The sequence below is a fragment of the Castor canadensis genome, chromosome 1, assembly GCF_047511655.1.
Source record: "Castor canadensis chromosome 1, mCasCan1.hap1v2, whole genome shotgun sequence".
NCBI classification, from domain to species: Eukaryota; Metazoa; Chordata; class Mammalia; order Rodentia; family Castoridae; genus Castor; species Castor canadensis.
The window spans coordinates 208,202,803-208,221,433 of NC_133386.1; the positions used below are offsets into that span (position 1 = coordinate 208,202,803).

The 18,631-nt window shown below is 50.4% G+C and overlaps 1 protein-coding gene across 4 annotated transcripts in view; it reads left to right on the forward strand.

The window, feature by feature from the left end:
* The window catches only part of Mob2 (MOB kinase activator 2), a 71,174-nt gene continuing 52,543 nt past the window's right edge, over window positions 1–18,631 (forward strand). Inside the window, exon 1 of one of the 4 annotated variants that reach the window (XM_020168746.2) lies at window positions 1–94. In XM_020168746.2, the coding sequence (XP_020024335.1) occupies window positions 78–94 (17 nt within the window). In that variant the 5' untranslated portion in view covers window positions 1–77. Of the gene's footprint in view, window positions 95–256; window positions 330–1,418; window positions 2,535–18,631 lie in introns of those variants that run through there. The other 3 variants (XM_074051336.1, XM_020168748.2, XM_074051321.1) reach the window with 3 other exon arrangements.

Below are 18,631 nucleotides of genomic sequence, written 5' to 3' on the forward strand. Positions count from 1 at the left end.
CGGGCGGGAGCGAGCGAGTGTTTACTTCCGGCCGCCGGCGGGGCTGAGGCCGAGCGAGGCGCGGGCTCCGCGCAGCCATGGACTGGCTCATGGGGTGAGTCGTGGTGGCGGGCGGTCGGACAGGCGGAAACGAGGGCAGGCGGGGGGCGGCGAGCGTGACGCGGCGGGGTTGGCCGGTGCGGGCCCCGGGGGGCGGTGGCGGGGCTCGCCTGGGGCGGGCGGCCCTCAGCGGGGCGGCTCCAGAGGAGGGACAGCCGCGGCGGGGCGCCGGGCGGGCGGGCGGACGGAGCGAGGCCCCGTCCCGCGAGGCCGCGTGCCCTCGCTGCCTGGTGAGTAGCCTCGAGTCCGGGACGGGGCGCAGCAGGCCGGCGTGGTCTCAGGGCCTGCGAAAGTTATTCTGCTCAAAGTGACTTTTTAAATTTACTTTTGAGGACAGCGAGAGGCGGGCGCTTCTCCCAGTCGGTCGCATGGTGCTCGCGACTTGGCCCCGACCCTGTGTCTGTTCGTTCCCGCGGTCCTGCGGAGTCAGCCTGCTCTCGGCCCGGCCCGCCAGGGCGCGGAGCTGGCGCCGTCGGATTCCGCCGTGCGAGGGCTGCTCTGGACCCTGGAGTTCAGAAGCCTGGGGAAGTCGTAATGGACATTCGAGTTCAGTGCCCCTCAGGTCGTCGGTCCGAGGGCACAGTGGTGGGTGGCACTGTCAGGATGACCATGGCGATGGAGACCTGTCTTCCACTCTCAATGCATAGAGTCTAGCGAAGGAGCAAACCAGGGGGACAAGCCGGCCCCAGGGGCAATCAGGTGGCCAAGGAAGGCCCAAAGCTAGAGTGTGGGACTCAGGGTAGCGTGTGGGTGCAGGGGATCAGGTGTGGGGCGGGAGGGCCCACCTGGCTTCTGATAGAGGCAGCACTCAGCTTACTAGCGGCGTACTAGCGGGGTGCTTCTCTCTGGACCAGCTTTTCAAAACTGCCTGTCAGATGGGAACTATGGAGCTGATAGTACTGGGTTGTGGAGGGGTAAACTGAGGTAAGGTCCAGCACATGCTGGGCATATGGTAAATGCTAGCAGCATCAGTACAGACCTCTTGTAAGACCTCTGAAGGCCATGGGCTGGGCAACTGCAGGCACACAGCTATGTTCACTCTATTCTGAATCAGACTCTTGCTTTCAGCATTTTTGGAGCGGGATGATGACATTGGAGGCAGCCTGAGCTACATGTGAATCTGTTTTGGAGTAGTAGTTGAATCCAAGTAGGGCTTCGTAGCAAGAGGACCTGCTTGATCAGCTGGGTAGCTGAAGAAGTCACCCATTGTGTGTGTGTGTGTGTGTGTGTGTGTGTGTGTGAGAGAGAGAGAGAGAGAGAGAGAGAATGAACGAGAGCAAGAGAGAGATTATTACATGCCTGTGTCCATAAGTAACAGGTGTTCTATACCTAGAGACAGACTAGTAACCAATCTTTAAACTGACCAATGTCTGTGCTTTATGGAATTTGCTGGCATCATTGTGAATATCCAGATGCTAACAACAGTCATCCTTCAGAGACACTGATTCTTGTGACCCTTGTCTAGACCTTGGTAACAAGTAGCTCTCCCTGAAATGACAACTGGGCAGTCATCTGCCCCAGGCTGGGGGTGATTCCAGGTGCTAGAAGAAGGCTGGGGAGATGCTGCTGCTTCTGAGGCCCCTGGGAAAGGAAGGAGCATTTGTTGTTGCCTGACTGTAAAACTGCAGATGCAGCTGGGAAAAGACAGTGGAGGTTTTTAAAGAGGGACTAGGATGCAGTATGGTTATCTTTGTGTGTGTTTTCAATGTTGAGGATTGCAGACTGGACTTTGGAAATCATGAATTCTTTAACAATTGCTTGAATAAGAACCTCTTTATGAAGTGGTGTATTTTAGTGGTGAGGTGCAGTTCCTCTTTGAGAGTTTGCTCTGGGCTGGTGTCCTAGGATGGTTGAGCCAAGGAGGCCCAAGCATTCCTCTGTCCCTCCTCCCGTGCTTATTTCACATGTTTGCTGAGCATTGTTAGGAAAATAGGAAGATGTGAAGGCTGCAGAGTAGGCCTCAGACACCCCCAGATCTCATCCATTTTGTTTTTGTAATCAGGCTCCTCCACAGGAGTAGAGTCAGCGAACTGGTCAGTAGTAAGTGAAGAAGCTCATGCCTGCACCAGTGCCCTTTGTGTGTTCAGTGTTGGGACTGTCATCTATTGTTAATCCTTTAGCAAGGTTTTGGTCTAGAAGAACTGGGGAAATGCATTATTTTTTACTCTTTCTTTCTTAATAAAGACCATTCCGTGTCATCTAGGTTTGGAATACCATTACCTTGTGTTTTAAAAGTTTTATTTATTTACTTATTTTTAAGGAAAGGTCTCATTGAATTAGTTCATGTTGGAGCAACGTATGGACGTGAAGGTAGCAGCAAACAGTGCTCACGGTCTTCTCTTCTAATCATTGTTAGAACCAGAAGATTGGTCTGCAGACATGCATGTGAAACACCATGTTTTCTGTGTGGCTGGGAGAGAAGCAAGCTGGGCATGGTGAGCATTTAGCAGTCTTAACTTCTTTGCTCCAGCTGCTTCCAGAAAAGGAGGCCCTGCAGGGAAACACACTCAAGAAAGGCAGCGCAGAGCTCCTGCACGTTAGGACTTGGTGGTAGACCTTGCTGGGACTTTTTTGGAGATTGTTGTGAGGTGTGGCTTTCAGCTGCCTCTCATCCTGTTTCCTCTGCTTGGTTTTGTTTTGAGCTTGCTGTTGAAGTAGTGCAGTTAGACTTTCTTCCTTCTTTTCTTTTTTCCTTTTGTATTGCAAAGAGTAATGTATAAGTTGGTACCACTTCTATAGTCAACCTCTGTTCTGTTCTGGACAGCCAAGAACAGGGCCTCATCCAAGGGGAAGCTGTGTGGGGTCTGGGAGAGGAAGAGCTCTTCCATTAGGAGGTATTTTTGTCTTCTCTTTCACTCCCACTGGCATCTGTAGGCATTTGTGAGCAGAAGGTATGAATGAGTTTAAAATTTTATCCAACAGTAAGTACCATCCAGGAGCTCCTGTGCATTTGAGAGTAGAAAATTCTTCCCCTTCCCTCTGGTGGGAGCAAACTGACCTTCCTGTCTGGCCACCTCACAACCTCTGGAACTGTGTCTCCAGCAAGGTCCCCAGGGCTCTCTTCCTGAGGCACTCTTATGCCTTCCTAGCCTGACAATCCTGTTACTTTCCAGGCTTGGTAGGGTGGGCAGGTGGCCTTTAGAGCCCTCTAGGCAAAAGGAGGTGGAACCTGTTGTTGGTGGTTTAATACAGAGTGCAGTTGAAGATGTGACGCTTACTCAACTGACAGGAATTTATTTATTAAATAGCCTCGGGACTTTTCAGCCTGTCTGGAGCTGCCTTCAGCAACCTTGTGCTCTGAATGAAAGCCCTGTGCAGGTATCTGCAGGGATTGGCATCAGGGTGGATGACTTTGTTTTCCAAATTGTCTTGCCTCATAAGAGGGTGTTTCCTAACTGAACTTGTCAAAGATCCTAGGCTTTGTTTGAATGGCCTCCTGAGGTATCATTCACATACCACCAAGTTTGCTTGCTTTAAGTGTGCAATTAAATAATTTTTAGCAAAACTGCAGGCCTTTTTAATCATCACTATGGTTTAATTTAACTTAATTTTTTTTGTGTGGTGCTGGGGATGGAACCCAGGGCCTTGTGCATACGAGGCAAGTACCCTGCCACTGAGCTACTACCTTTAAGTTTAGAATGTTGCCATCATCCCCCAAAGAACCCTTGAGTCTATTGCAGTCACCCACTCCCACCAGAGACAACACTGTCCCACTATTTCTAGGTTTACAGTTGCAGCATTTTGTACAAATGGGAGTTATGATATCTGGTCCTTTGTGACAGATTCAGTAGTGTGCCATTTTTCAAGTTCACCCGTCTTCCATGTACCAGCAGCTCTATCCTTTTTGCTGCTATGTGAGATGGTTGTGTGGAGACCTGCACATTTTGTTCCTCCATACACCTGTGGGTGAACGTTGCGTTGTGTATATTCTTTGCAGTCATGACTGATGCTGCTATGACCCAGCCTTTTGTGACAGCTGTACCTCTTCCTCAGCCTGGATCTCTAGGGTCCTGAGTTCTCTGGCTGCCCCAAACCAGCCCAATGCTGGGACATCAAGGGATCCAGGATCAGTGTTTTCTCCATTTTCTCAGGCTGACAGAGGAGGGCAAGGACAAGAGCAATGAAAGCACTGACGAGTCAGTGAGCGAGTGAGGCATGAGCAGGGATGTGTGTAGGAATTCTCCAAGGAGGAAGGAGGAAAGGTGTGGCCTAGGAAGCAGGAAGGGTATATGTAGAGGCACAGAAGTCTACATGGTGGAAAAGCCATCTCTTGAGCCAAGTTCTCCAGAGGGCAGCCTCTCTGCAAACTGTGATTTCAGGAACATTCAGGAATAGCCTGTTTCCCTGAGGGCTCCCCAGGATCTTCTAGGTTGGGTTTGCAGAGCCATCTGCTTAGGGGAATGTCTGTAGCATTCGGATTCCCTTTAAAGAAAACAGTGGTCACTGGTGCTGTGTGTGCCAGTATGCCCTAAACAACATTTCATTTCTCTTTTGTCTTGCTTGGAATATCTCCTAGGACAAGCGCACCAAGTGTCCTAAAAGCTGGCAAGTGATAGGCAGGGTCTGAACCTACTAGAGCTGCTGCAGAAGGGCTCTGCTGGCTGGAGGCTTGTACTTGGCAGGGCTGCTCTTCCCTGTGCAATGCATCTGAGAGTGCAGTGTGAGGCGACTGCTTGCCTTCCTCAGTAGCCCCTGTGTCCACCTATTGCCTGGTGTTGCCCCCGCCTGGTACCTGCTCAGCAAGGCATTTTCCCAGGGCCCTGGGAAGCCAGTGCAATGGGCTACCTGCCAGATCTTGCTGTCAAAGGGTGCACTTGGGATGATGCTGAAAAAAACCTCCTCTCAGGAGGAGTAGTGGCCTTTGCCGTGGATATCTAGTGTGGGAAGGTGGGTGTTAGAGGCCACCTCAGTGGTGACACCTGTGTTGATGGTCCTATTAGCCCAGAATTTCCTGTGCCCTCCTCATAGTGGCTGTGGAAACAGAAACACCCAAACCTTGCTTCCTGTGTTTGTGTAAACATGCTGTGAGGCTCTGAGCGAGGCTCAGCCTGGAGAGCCAGCAAGGTGGGCAGACCCAGACCTGCTGAGCTCTCTGTAGCTCTGGTGGGAGACTGAGGGGATGTGAGAGCAAAGTGCTCAGAGATGCCTCTTTCTTGCTGGGGATGCCTGTGTGCCCTGCCTCCTGTGGGCTGATTCGAGAGCGAAGGTGCTGTGTGCTGCTCCTGCGCTTTGGCAGAAGTGCCTCCCATTCTTTGCCTGCCTCGTGTTTGTTTTTCTTTCTGCATAGGATTTCTGTGGCTGGGGCACGCCTGCCGGTGTTCACTGTAGCTCTGGGGGACAGTGCCTGGGAACACGGAAGTAGAAACATTTGAAACAGAAACAAAATGTGGAAGGTTAAAGAGAGGAGAAGGTGATGGTTGGCAAGGTGTCCAGGCCACAAGTGATCTGTGGCTCTTCTTGGCATGGCCCTTATCCCTCTTCACATTGTTGTCTCCTGGTTTCCTTCTCTTTGGAGGTTTCCATTGCCAGCGTGCATTGCTATCTGCCATGTTCATTCAGGTCCTCCCATGGTCCTTAATTGTGTCTCTGAGGTAGTAGGGTCCATGGTCATGTTTGCATGCTGTGTGTTTGGAATGTTGCTGCTGCCTTGGGTGGTGGTGATTTCAGCGGGTATGAATGAGTGTTTTGGTGTGGTGGGAAGGTGTGGAGTGCCCAGAGAAGTGTGAGCTCCCCATGAAGAGCAGCAAGGTGGAAAGTTGGGAAGCAGGAGAGAAGGTATGGCCCCTGACTTTTGTCTTACTTTCTCAGGGCCCAGGGGCTTTTCTGTGGCTTTTGTCTGTAGCTTTCTCAGGTTGGAGGGGGCTTTTCTCTCAGTTGTTCTTTTAATGGGGCTCCTTTCCCTTTCCCCTTGGGCTGGCAGCCCGAGGAGCCCTTGTTTCCTAGCTTTGGACCCTATGTTTGTACCCACTGAACTTCCCAGTCTCCACTTTGCTTTCCAAGTCCTTGGTCTGTGGAAAGGCCTGACAATGCCAGGTGACCCTAAGGAGCTAGATACTCGAGCAAACCCAGGAGCACAAAATTGGCTCAGGTGTGGTATAAGCAGGCTTAGTTTGTCTTTGTGGGGTCTGGCTATGTATGACCCTAGCTGAGTCCTCAAGCCAGCCTCTGGGTACTCTTCAGGTGTCAGTGTAGCTGATGGGAGCTGCTCTAGGCTTTCCTTCTTGGCAAACCTGCCTTTCTGCTCCATAATCTCATCTTTTGGTGCCATGTGTGACAAGGCAGTTCTTGTAAGCTGTGGTGTGAACCAGAGATTGTGGTGGAATCAAGTAGCTGTTGGAGGTGTGAGCTGTGGAAGCCCCTGGTGGCTTCCCTGCTTGCTGCCTAGAGGGGTAGAGGAAGGAAGCTGGGGTGTTGTGGGGTAGGGGGCAAGAAGAGCCATTTTAATAAGGGGCCTTGGAACCCCTGAGAAGATATCATGAGACTGTCAGGGTGGGGACCTGGCTTTATGGGCACAAGAAGGGTGATGGAGCCTCTGTACAGGGAGGTACCTCTACTGCTTCCCCCATGCCACCATGGACTCGTGAGCTTGTTTTTATCCCATAGTCTATATATTATTTATTATTTTTAGTCTTTATTATTTTCCCAAATTGTCCCAAATTAGGCCAGTGGGAACTTGTGGAGGGAGGAAACCAGCCACCTAGATGCATGTCCTGTGTCTGGCAGTGAAAGAGAGAAGAGGCTTGAGGACAGAGAGAGCAGGGGGAGCCTAGGCTTGGTTCTGTGGGGTTACAGTAAAGGCCATATTGGTCTCATGATTTTGGCAGCTATCTTACAATTTTTTTTTTTTTTTTTTTTTGGTGACACTGGGGTTTAAGTGCAGGGCTTCATGCTTACTAGGGGAGGTGCTTTTACTGCATGAGCCACTCTGCCAGCCCTATACCTTAGGAATACTGTAAGTTGAAACAAATACATATGTTAGTAGCAAGTTTTTTGTTTGTTTCTTGAGACTCTCTTGCTATGTAGCTCAAGTTGGCCTTGAACTTGGAAATCCTTCTGCCTTAACCTCCCAAGAATTGGAATTATACATATGTACCACCATGTCTGGCTTTGTAAACAAGTTTTTAATGTTAAAAAACAAACAAACAAACAATATAAAATACAACATACTAACAACAAAACCCTGTAATGTTACACTGGAAATATTATGAACTTGCAATTTTGTAGTTATTCTCCTCAAGGGATTGATCTCAGCACCCCCTCAGATACCAAAATCATTGGATGCTCCAGTCCCTTATATAAAATGATATAGTGTTTGCATAGAACCTGGGCACATCCTCCTGTATACTTTAACTCATCTGTAGATTCCGGTGAATACCTAACACAGTGTAGCTGCTATGTAAATAAATTGTTGTTATTCTATATTTTTTAAAAGTGTGTTGAGCGCAGATGAAATTCTCTTGAATGTTTTCGACCCTCAGTTTGCTAAGTTACCAGGTAGATCCCGCAGATGCAGAGGACTGTTCATGGTTTCCTGGCTGTGCTTGCACCCTTCGCATGCATATGTGGAGCATCGTTGGTCGGCCTCTACTCTGTCTGTGACTTGCCGCAACTGTCAGGGCAGTGAGGCCGCCCCAGGTCCCAGGAGCTCTTCTTTTGGTGATGCTTTGCCATGGTTTTTTTTTGGCAGTACTGGGGTTTGCACTCTGGGCCTACACCTTGAGCCATTCCACCAGTCCTTTTCTGTGATGGGTGTTTTTGAGATAAGGTTTCATAAACTATTTGCCTGTGCTGGGTTTGAACCACAATCCTCCTGATCTCTGCCTGCTGAGTAGCTGGGATTACAGGCGTGAGCTACTGGCACCTGACTCGGCCATGTCTTTGAAGTAGATCTTGTTCTTGGGAGAGACCATGACTTTCCACTCACCGTGTTCACCGTTTCTACTCCCATCAGTGATAGGGACTGCTCAATGAGATTGCAAGTTTATGTTAGTCTCATGGCAAGTGCCAGGCCATGGCTCCATCTGACTGGTAACCACATCTATGATTGAGGCTGGGGCAAGCCTAGATCCTGCTCGTCTGCTTCTGGTGGTCACCTGGAGCTTTGTGTCACCTCCCATCATGGCCCCTCAGCTTATTCTTGTGCTGCTTCCAATGGTGGCTGGGCTAGGAGGCCCTGACAGGGTCTTCTTCTCAGGGTATATTGGTGCTGCACTGGCACACCTCAGTTTCCCTCAGGGGACCTTTTTCCATGTGGAGTCTTAGCCTTAGTCTAGAGCAGGGCTCTCAAACTCTTTACTCTCAAGACTCCTTTATACTCTGAAAATTACTGTTTTTGCCTGGGTTGGAGCTATAAATATTTAGAACTTGAAACTGAAAGACATATTTAATTCATTTAAGAAGGATAAGAACTCAGTATATGATAACATAAATAGTATTTTTTTGGTGGTACTGGGATTTGAACACAGGGTCTTGTGTTTGCTATGTACACTCTACCACTTGAGCCATGCCCCCAGTCCAGTATTTTTTAAAGTTAAAAAAACAACCATTTCTCAGAGCCAAAAAAAATGGCAAGATGAATAGCATTACTCTGCCAGTCACAGAAGCTGGATCCTGGGGTTGGCTTCCTGTGATTCTCTTGCAGTTTTGTACTGCATGTAGTCTATGCAGAGCTCCACCCATGAGGGACAAGGGTGGAACAGGCCAGTTGTCTTCATGTAACTGAGAGGGTTTGGTTCCTTGTGGGCCTGGATCACACTCTGGGCACCTTAACTCTAGGGCCATCCACATGGTTGTGGGGAGCCTTCCCGTCAGGGGAATTTCACTTTTTTTTCGTGGTACTGGGGCTTGAACCCAGGGCATACACCTTGAGCCACTCCACCAGCCCTTTTTTTGTGATGGGTCTTTCTTTCTTTTTTTTTTTTTTTTCTTTTTTTGTGATGGGTTTTTTTTGAGATAGGGTTTTGCAAACTATTTTCTGGGGCTGGCTTCAAATCACAATCCTCCTGATCTCAGCTTCCTGACCAGCTAGGATTACAGGTGTGAGCCACCGGCACTCAATGGGAATATCACTTCAGTTGATTTCTGTTGCTCAAGAAGTCACAGCCACTCAGATTTGGGGGCAGAAGTGGGAGTGGACAGCCTGTCTTTGATGGAGGGGTGTCAAGTGTGGTGGGGCACTTCTGGCAGCTCTATTTGTGGACATACATGGGTGAAAATGCTGGGTTAGCTGATCCCAAGATCCCAGTGTCCTTAGAGTGCTGGCAATAATAATTTGCACCTTCTGTTTGGGTGGCAGGTGAGGCATGTCAAGGTGAAGGGCTCAGGCAAACTGTCTTCTCTGCATAAATGGTGTGTAAGAGTGGGGCTCAGGGGCCAGACAGTCTTGGGTTTGACTCCTGACTCCACAGCTTCACTGGACAGCCTGTTTCCTCACTTGTGAAACTTCCTAACAGATTCTACAGGAAGGTCCTCAGGGTGGTTTGAGTCCTGGGCCAATGAAGCCAGGCTCCATAGGTGGCTATCAGCAGTCCTGCACAGGCATCCCTTGGGCTGAGATGGGTTAGAACTCATTTCTGTGTCTGTAACTTGCTGCTGTTGCCCTAATACACACTTACTTCCGATAGGCTGATCACACTAATAGAGTAGGTGCTAAGAGGGTGAAAGTGGGGCAGATGTGGCTGTAAACCTCCAGTTGTCATCTGCAAGGGACTGCTCTCTAATCTGCACTGGAGCTGTCTCCTCCTGCCCATTCCACCTCACCTGCCTTGTGGGTTGTGGACCCAGGCAGCCAGCATTCGGGTGTGGGTGCTGTCCCATCCAGTTCTCCTGGTCTTCTCCACCCTGCGGGAAGAGAATGTTCATGTAACCCTGCTCTTTTTTTTTTTTTTGCAATACTGGGGCTTGAACTCAGGGCCTACACCTTGAGCTACTCCACCAGCCCTTTTTGTGATGGGTTTTTTGAGCTAGGGTCTCACAAACTGTTTGCTCAGGCTGGCCTTGAACCGAGATCCTCCTGATCTCTGCCTCCTGAATAGCTAGGATTACAGGTGGGAGCTACCAGTGCCCAGCCAACCATGCTTCTCTTGCCTGTCCTCTCTGAGAGCTCATGGCCTTGTGTCCTCTGCAGTTTATCCTTCATAGGCAGCACTGGTTCCTTGTTTTCTTTTTCTTTTGGAGACAGGATCTTGCTGGGTTGCCCAGACTGGCTTTAAACTCCCAGACTCAAGCCATCCTCCTGCCTTAGCCTCCTGAGTGCTGGGCCTGTAGGTATGTGCCACCATGCTTGGCAGTAGTAGCACTAGTTCTTGAGAGAGACAAGTCACCATCATTGCACCTTCACCCCACTCAACCAGCTCTTTCATGGCTGTTTTTGGGCTTTGTTAGCCCTTGGGCCTCATTCCTAACAGGAGTTTGGTCTGAAGGAGGTGTCCATTGTGTGGGTGCATCCACTCTAAGCATCTCCAAGGTGGCCCTTCTTTCTGTGACGGGATGGAGTTCTGTGGCAGGTCAGCTTCAAGATGATCATCAGACAGGGTGAGGTAGGCTTTCTGAACACTCTGCTACCTGGTCCCATCTCTAAGCGGTCAGTGTCTTCTGATCTATGGTTCTAGTCTGTGAGGTTGTGCCAGGCATCAGCATTTCTGTTGTGTACACTGGAGGGCCTCTGAGGCCTGACCTGAGTCCATCACTGCTGGGGATGGAAGAGACACCCACACATCCCATTTGCCCTGAGTATTGTGGCTGGGCTCTGTCCTTGACCTACTCTCCCACTTACTGTGGGAGACCTTGTGAGCTGTCTTCTGTGCCATCATAGGTTGAGACAGCTCTTGAGTATTCAAGGGCCAGTGCTCTTGGTAGCAGGCCGGGGAAGCATGGAGCTGCCTGTGTTGAGCAGAGGATGGGAGTTTGCTCTGTTTTTTTGTTTCTTTTTGTGGTACCGGGGTTTGAACTCAGGGCCTACACCTTGAGCCACTCCACCATCCCTTCTTTGTGATGGGTTTTTTTGAGATAGGGTCTCACGAACTATTTGCCTGGGCTGGCTTCGACCCACGATCCTCCTGATCACTGCCTCCTGAGTAGTGAGGATTTCAGGCGTGACCACCAGTGCCTGGCCCTAGTACTGCCTTTCCTTGGGCATTGCTTTTTATCAATATTATTATTTTTCAGTGGAGTATTTAAAAGACTGTTCCTGCTCCTGGTGCAGCAGTCTCTGGCTCATCCTGGCCCTCTTCCCTGTGGTCTGCACAGCATCCACACTCTGCCCTCCTCCTGGTTTGTTTTGCTGGAGGATTTCCCATGAAGAGTCTGCCCTTCGTTCTCCTGCTGACAGCAGGAGATGAACTTGCTGCTGCCCTTTGCCTGGCCTTCCAGGTCCTCTGCAGACAGACCCATTTGGCCCTCTGCATGGCTCCCCCCAGGAATCATGCAGCCTTGTTGACTGTTCCAGGCCCCCTGTTTCCTCCAGGAACCCTGGCTGGCCCTTTGTCTCATCCGCTGACTTCTGGCAGGATGCAGCTACCTGCCTTCCTGCCCTGTATTTCCTCTCTCTGCTCTTCCCACTCTCCTTTCCTCTTTTCCTCCAGGTTTATGGAGGCCAAGTCTGTGATCAGCTGTGCCTGGGCAAGGTGGTGGGAGGCCCATGTGTGGATGGTCTACCCAACGTCCTCTGTCCACAGTACCCTGTAAAAGGAGACACCTCACATTAGAATGGGGCCACATGCCCAAATAGAGGTAGCCACTGGGATCAGGGAGCCTGCTTAGGATTGGGTAATGCTCTGGGCTCTGGGCCCTTTTTGTTAGCTTGGCCTTGGTAGGGGGTGCAGTTCACTTGAGCCCTCCTTGGAGAAGCACATGTGTTGCCCTTTATCTTGGGCTTGCTTCTCAGCATCTTCTGGAGGGAGAATGAGGGAGAGTTTACCACCTATGTTAGCTTGTCTTTGCACCTGAACTGCTACCTTCCTCTGGCCTCTGTGCTGTGAGCACAGTGAGTTTATATGTCTGAGGGCTGCACAGGTGCTGACTGTCTCCCACCTTGTCCTCAGCCCGGGAGAGCTGAGCACAGCCCTGCAGCTGTAGAAGCAGGTTTACTGTAGAAGCAAGTGCTCTGAAGCTTGGAAGTAGCAGCCTATCCCATGAGGCTTGCAGAAGGGATGGAGGCCAGTGGTGGAGACACTGACTGATGGCTCATTGGACCTGGTTGGTGGGACTGTTGCTTTAGTGTGATGCTTCGACTCTGTTAATCAGGTGTTTGATAAGTACCGTGGGCTTCTGAAGGAGACTAAATAGGCAAAGGCTTTGCTCCAGTTCGTAGCATGTGGGCTCTCCTCTGTAGAGGGCAGCTCCTATCCCATTTAGAAGGGCTGAAGGGCTCAGGCTTTGCCTGAGTTGGTTCCTCAGATGGGTTCTGACTTCTGAAGGTGATTGGGTTTCTAAGTACCTTTGGGCTGCCATCGAATCCCTTAGGAACTGGGAATCAAGGAGAACCAGCAGAGAGAATGACCCATCTAGGAGGAAGGAGGAACCCGTGATTACCACCTAGACCCAGCTACTCATTAACTAGAAGCTTCCAAAGCAAATATACTTCCCAGGCAAGGTAGTTCTCCACCTAATCCTCACCCCCTTACATCAACCTGAGGTGCTGAGGGGGCAGGGCAAGGTAGGGCTATCCCATTCCCAGATCTGGTGCCTCTGGAGTACCCAAGGCTTTCATCAGTGAGAGTGCAGCCAGTGGGCACATGTCAGATGTGGCTGAGACAGGCATGCAACCTGGCATGTTTGTGACTCAAAGCGGAAATCCTCTGACTTTCAGGTGGTGTGGCTCAGTGTCACCTTGCCAGGACTTTGGCAAGACCGGGGCTGCTGAGAGGAACTGGGGAGGCTCCTTGTATAGGAGGGAGGCTCCTTGAATGGGAAGAACTCCCGATCCTTAGTCTGACATTGGTGCTCAGTGTTTCCTGTACATACTGGGTTGATCTTCTGACTTTCTGGACCACACTGCCTGGTGCTTAGCAAGCAGCTGGGTTGTGCTAGTGAAGGGAGAAGGAAGAACCTTGTAAGACAGGCTTGGCAGACAGCTTGCTCCTGCGTGGTGGTGTGCACCTTTTCTTTTTTGTTTTTGTTTTGGTGGGACTAGGGTTTGGACTCACGACTTCACAGTTGCAAAGCAGACACTACCACTTGAGCCACACTTTTGTACATTTTGGTATGATTAATTTGGAGATGGGGGTCTCAGGAACTGTTTTCCAGGGCTGACTTCAAACTGTGATCCTCCTGATCTCAGTCTCCCAAGTAGCTAGAGTAACAGGCATGAGCCACTAGAGCCTGGCTGCACTTTGTTTTTAGATGTCCCTGCTTGGTAGCTTTGTACTTTGCTGTGTGTTTGCTCGGACCTCTCTAGGGGCTGTGCTCCCCTTCTGTATGTACCTCCAGCACTGGTAGCTACCCTGCTGGGTTGCTTGATTGATCTTGACAGCAGATCCTGCAGGGGCTTCACCTGTGGGCTGGAGCTCTCTGCAGGCCCAGGGGCTCCACAGGTGTGTGTGGGCGGGGGATGGGCTGCATGGGAGGCTATGTCATTGAGCTAAGTCCCTGGTATAACAGGGTAGAGGGCACTGTAGGTGGCAGGCAGCTAGACATTCTTGGTGCTCTGGTGCAGTCTGGGTGCATGCCCTATGAACAGCTGCCAGTGGATGAGCGGCGGGGCGGGGGGGGCAGGGGGGGTGTGGAGACTTGTCAGGTAGTATCCTGGCTCTGGTCTCCAGCATGAAGGGGATCACAAGAGCCCTTCTTTTTGACTCGCTTTCTTCCTGTAAAGTTGGAGTAAATAAGTATCCTTGCCCTGTGGACAGGCTAGTCCCTGCAGTGGTGCCTTGCATGGTGCCTGGCACCTGGGAAGTCAGAAGGAAAGGTGAAGCAACCATTTTTACTATGTTGTTTGTTGAATCGTTCACGTTTAGTGAGATTTTATTTATTTATTTATTTTTTGGTGGTATCTCATGCTTGCTAAACAGGCACTTTACCACTTGAGCCACTCCACCAACCCTCATCCATGTTTAGGACAAAGAAAAATGTGTATGACACAGGCTGCTCAGGTCCTGTCTCTGTGCCAGTGCAAAGGCAGAGGAGTCTATGCTGGGAGCTTGGAGGGTCTGCTAGTCCTGGGTGAAAATGGATTCTTTTCTGGGTGATCAGAAAGGTGGATTTAAAGTGTTGGTTTCCTTGGGAGTTTGAGTTTCTTTGTCTAGATGAGCCATTTCCTAGTGGTTCATGTTGGTGTTGCAGAGAGGCCCTGGAGAGGCCAAGCCTTATGGCTCCTTGGTGCCATGTTAGTTTCCTTGCCCATCAGACTGTGTGCTTTCCAAGAGTGGGCACTGGCTCATATCCACTTCACTCCCCAGAACCTGGTGTGTGGGCATACTCAGGACCCTCCATCAGGCTCAGCATTCCTGTTTGCCCACTGCTTGTGGAATGCTGGTGGGTGCGCTTTTGTGTCTTGTGCAGGGTGATACTGGGCAGGGGATATAAGACCCCTGCTTTTCATAGAAATATTTAGCTTCATAGAAAACCCCTCAGATTGGGGCTACCGCATTGAACTCCAGAAACAAAACCAAAAGCAAATCATCCTACCATCCAGAGGCAGTAATTTTGTATTTCAAGCTAAAATTGTGTCACACTCTGCTTACTTTCCTGTGCCATTATACAGTTGAAGAACATAAGATTTTTAGAGTCACCTCTGGGTATGCCCAACTTACTTCTTCCTGTGTCAGGGTTTTTGGGATATTTTCAGGCTGAGCGATGTTTTTTGAATCCATGCTGCTACTGTTGGTATTTCCATTGTGGGATTCTGGAGGGGCTGCTTGTGTTCCCAACAGCAGTGCTGGCACACACTCCCTTGTTCCTTCACTGCCAACAGATAGGCATAGAACAGGTCAGTCCATGTCTCTGAGAGTGCTGGTGTGGTTGGCGTACCTGCGCTAGGGACCAAGAGTTTTCTTTTGAGATCATCGCCTTGTCTTTGCCTACTTTTTCTTGAATTGGTCCAGTTTTTATATGACAGGCATGAGTTCTCAGTTAAGAGTGTTCATCCTGAATATTAGGATTCTAGCTGTGAGTGTGTTCTTGGAGATAAGTGAAAGTCAAGACAGGCACGGTGGGTTGGGCTATGGCCTGAGGGTCATCTCCACTACTCGCCACTACTGCAGTGGGGCAGAGAGCTGTGTACATGCTGGGATGTAGATCAGAGGGCAGGGGCACCAGGGGCTGGGCAGTGGTGGGGAGGGGCAGTTGGGGACAACAGGGGCCAGGGCTGTGGGGTCCTGGCATTTGGTGGGCCCTGTGCCTGCCCCTTCCTTGTCTGAGGCTTTCATAATTCCTTAATTTCCTTTACCATCTTGGACATCCCCTCTCTACACACACACAGTAGTTGTTGAAAGTGTACACTGTTTAGTTCCTCTATCAGGAAGAAATTCACATCTGGTTAGTGCTCAGTACCACCGAACCCCATGTGCTTGGTGCTGAGGCTGCGAGTGTCGAGAAGGCAGTGGGTATAGGGCAGTGTGGAGGGCTTACAGTACTTTCTCAAAGAGTCTCTCAAGGACCACCTACCCTCTGAGATGACCGGGTGGGTGAGTTTGGGAAGTGCTGGATGAAGATTGGGGTTCTCTTACAAGCTCAGTGGCTAGTGGTAGTGGGGCTCTGAGCCACCCTGAATATGACAACTGAGGTTGATGTTAACCAGTGGCTCCCACTTCCTGGCCTCTGCTGCCTGCTGTGCTGCCTGCTGTGCTCATTTGACACTTATTCCCAGCACCATGAGGCAGGGTTGCCTCTTCCTAGTCCTCTTGCCCTCTTGGTGTGAGCCATCACTGCCCAGCAGGCTTTTGTTTCTGGATAGGATTCTTCTTTTCCCAGGACCTACCACATTCAATAGTAGGGCTGAGCCTGTGGTGTTGCTGCAGGGCAGAAAATGCCAATGGGTGGGTCTGACCCCGTGCCCCTGCCTGCCTGGCCTGTTGACTGCTCCCTGACTCTGTGCAGCAGTGTTGTGCTGAGATGTGCAAAAGAGACCTGTTTTCTCTTGTGACTTGGAACACAGGAACACTGATTGCAGTGTCTGCTCATCTGTCAGAGTGGAGGCTGAGGCTCTTGCTGGAGGTGGCTCATGTGATTAAAATCTTATTTTCCAGCACATTCTGTGCCTATGGGAAGGCCTCCCATCTTGACTGAAGAGTGCCAGGCATGCTGCATTCTGCTTTAGTTATTTGAGGTTAGTGGGGAAGTCAGTGTTGTCCTGCTGTGCCACACTGCAATAGTGTGCTTTCTTTAAGGCCAGTGAATACTATTGGCTAAGATCCCTGGGTTGATGGCCCATTGGGTTTTTACTGTCACTTCTCCATAAGAATGGTCTGTACGGTGTGAGAAAGCGGCAGATTTGGGGTGTGGCTTTACTCCCCTTGCAGTGCTCCACTTGCTGGGTCAGCTTCTTTTCACAGGACACTCAGGTTGTAAGTAAAAGCATTTGTGGTTTGCTGGCTTCTGAGGTCTGGATTGTCACCAGAAATGCAGCAGGGCCCTGGGTTCCCCAGCCAAGTGTCCACTGTCTCCTGAGATGGCTTTTTGAGAAACCCCATGTCACAGCCCCTGAGCTTTTTGGGTGCCCACCAGAAGCCTTTGTGGAGCTTGTATCCTACTCATACAAGGGTTTAGAAAGGCTGTTCTGGATCTGGACTATTGGACTGAGTTTGGAGCCTGTTTGTTGTCCAGGCCCACAGTGTAGCATATACCAAGAAAGTGCAGGTCTGGTAACTGGATGGGACCCACAGCTGTTTGTTCCCAGCAGGCTCCTCCCTGTGTTAGGAGCATTGGGAGTTCCAGTTTAGCTGTCAGACAAAAATCTGGGGTATGCCCACATTCTGCGGATTGAGCAGCTCAGCTGTGTGCTGAATGATCAACGTTCCAGGCTGATGGGTAGTCCATTCTGCTCATGTTGGGATAATGCTAAGCAGAGGGGCTGGTGAGAGTGTCTGTTGTTAGTGCCTATCTGCCTGCGTCTGCTTCTTTTTGCACAGCAGGGACATATTGGGATGGACTGGCCCAGGCTAACACATAATGGTTAGAGGCACTGCTTTGTCTGTCTTGTGGATCAGACTCTAGTACCCCCATCTGCCATCAGCTGTGATGTGCTGTTGTGTAGGGTCTGGGCCTCCATCACTATGTCTGCCATCTGGGTCCCTAATTGTTGGTGGTGACTATCCCTGCTGTGATTGCAGTGGGGGCTGCAGTCAGGGGCAGATGTGACTGAAGGCCTCACTGGCTGGTGTCTTCACAGTGCCTGGGAAGGAGGAGCAATGTTGGGAGCTCCTGTAAGTTTTACAGCATTTGATAGGCCAATGGGTAATGGGGTTGCTAGGCTCGGGCCTGCTGTGTATTTGCAGGTGTGGTACAGGGCCACTCCAGTCGTGCTGCCACCTCATTCCTGGGCTTCTCTGGAACTCTAGACCTACTGTGATTCCCAAATCAGGAAGCCCTGCCCTCAGCCTGGCCTCTGCATTTCTTCTGGTGCTTTGTTTTCATTGGTTGGCTCAGAAGTGTCTTCAAGTGGCACTGATAGCTGTCACCAGCTGTTAGTGTTCACTGCTGGCTCTGTTGTTATCAGGGTCATAAGGTCCTTCTATGTGGGACAGATAGGGTGTGGAAACCCCTTAGCCTCCACTCTATGAGGCTGGTGCACCTTCCAGGTGAGCTGACAGAGGCGCCGATGTGGTGTTTTTCTTCCTTCCTTCCTTTCCTCCCTCCCTGTTTCTATGGGATAGAACCCAGGGCCTCTTACATGCTAAGCAAGCATTGTACCATTGAGCCCTACCCCAGCCAGCATTACTGTTTTCTGCCATTAATGACAAAAATAATAAAATGTCCCCTGAAATGACATTTGTAGGGCTCAAGGCAAAAATCAAACTCTTTAACAAACCTGGTTTTGGGAGGGTCCCTGAGGAGAGAGCCTGGAGTTGCACAGTAGTCTGCCTGCTCTTGGATTAGGTCACAGCTGTGGAACCTCATCCAGAAGCCTGTCAGAAGCCTGTCAGGTCCATGATTCCCTGAGATGACCCTGTTGCCTCAGGCTCCTGTAAGTACCTGGAGTGAAGAGGTCCTGCATCTTTGTTGTTGATTTGGGCTCTCCACAAAACCACTAGAGAGAGGACTGAGACCTTTTGATGAACCCCATTGCTTATGTGATGAAGTCCAAATCCTGTCTCCCCCTAGCTCCACCCCTTATGCCCCACTAAGACTACAGTCTGGCTGACCCTCTGATGTCCGCTCTTCTGCCAAGGACCTGGCCTCTGCTCATGTTTGTTCACAGCCTGGTGAGCTCCTGTCTACCTGCCTGACTCCTGTGTGAAGACCCCATGTGGGCTTTTCTTTCCCTCATTCTTAAGTACTTCAATCCTGCAGTGCCAGGAGCCTCTGTAACAAAACAGATGCGGTGGGTGGAGCTTCCCACCTGAAAGAAGTTTGGCCCTGCTTTGTGTTTCCTTTT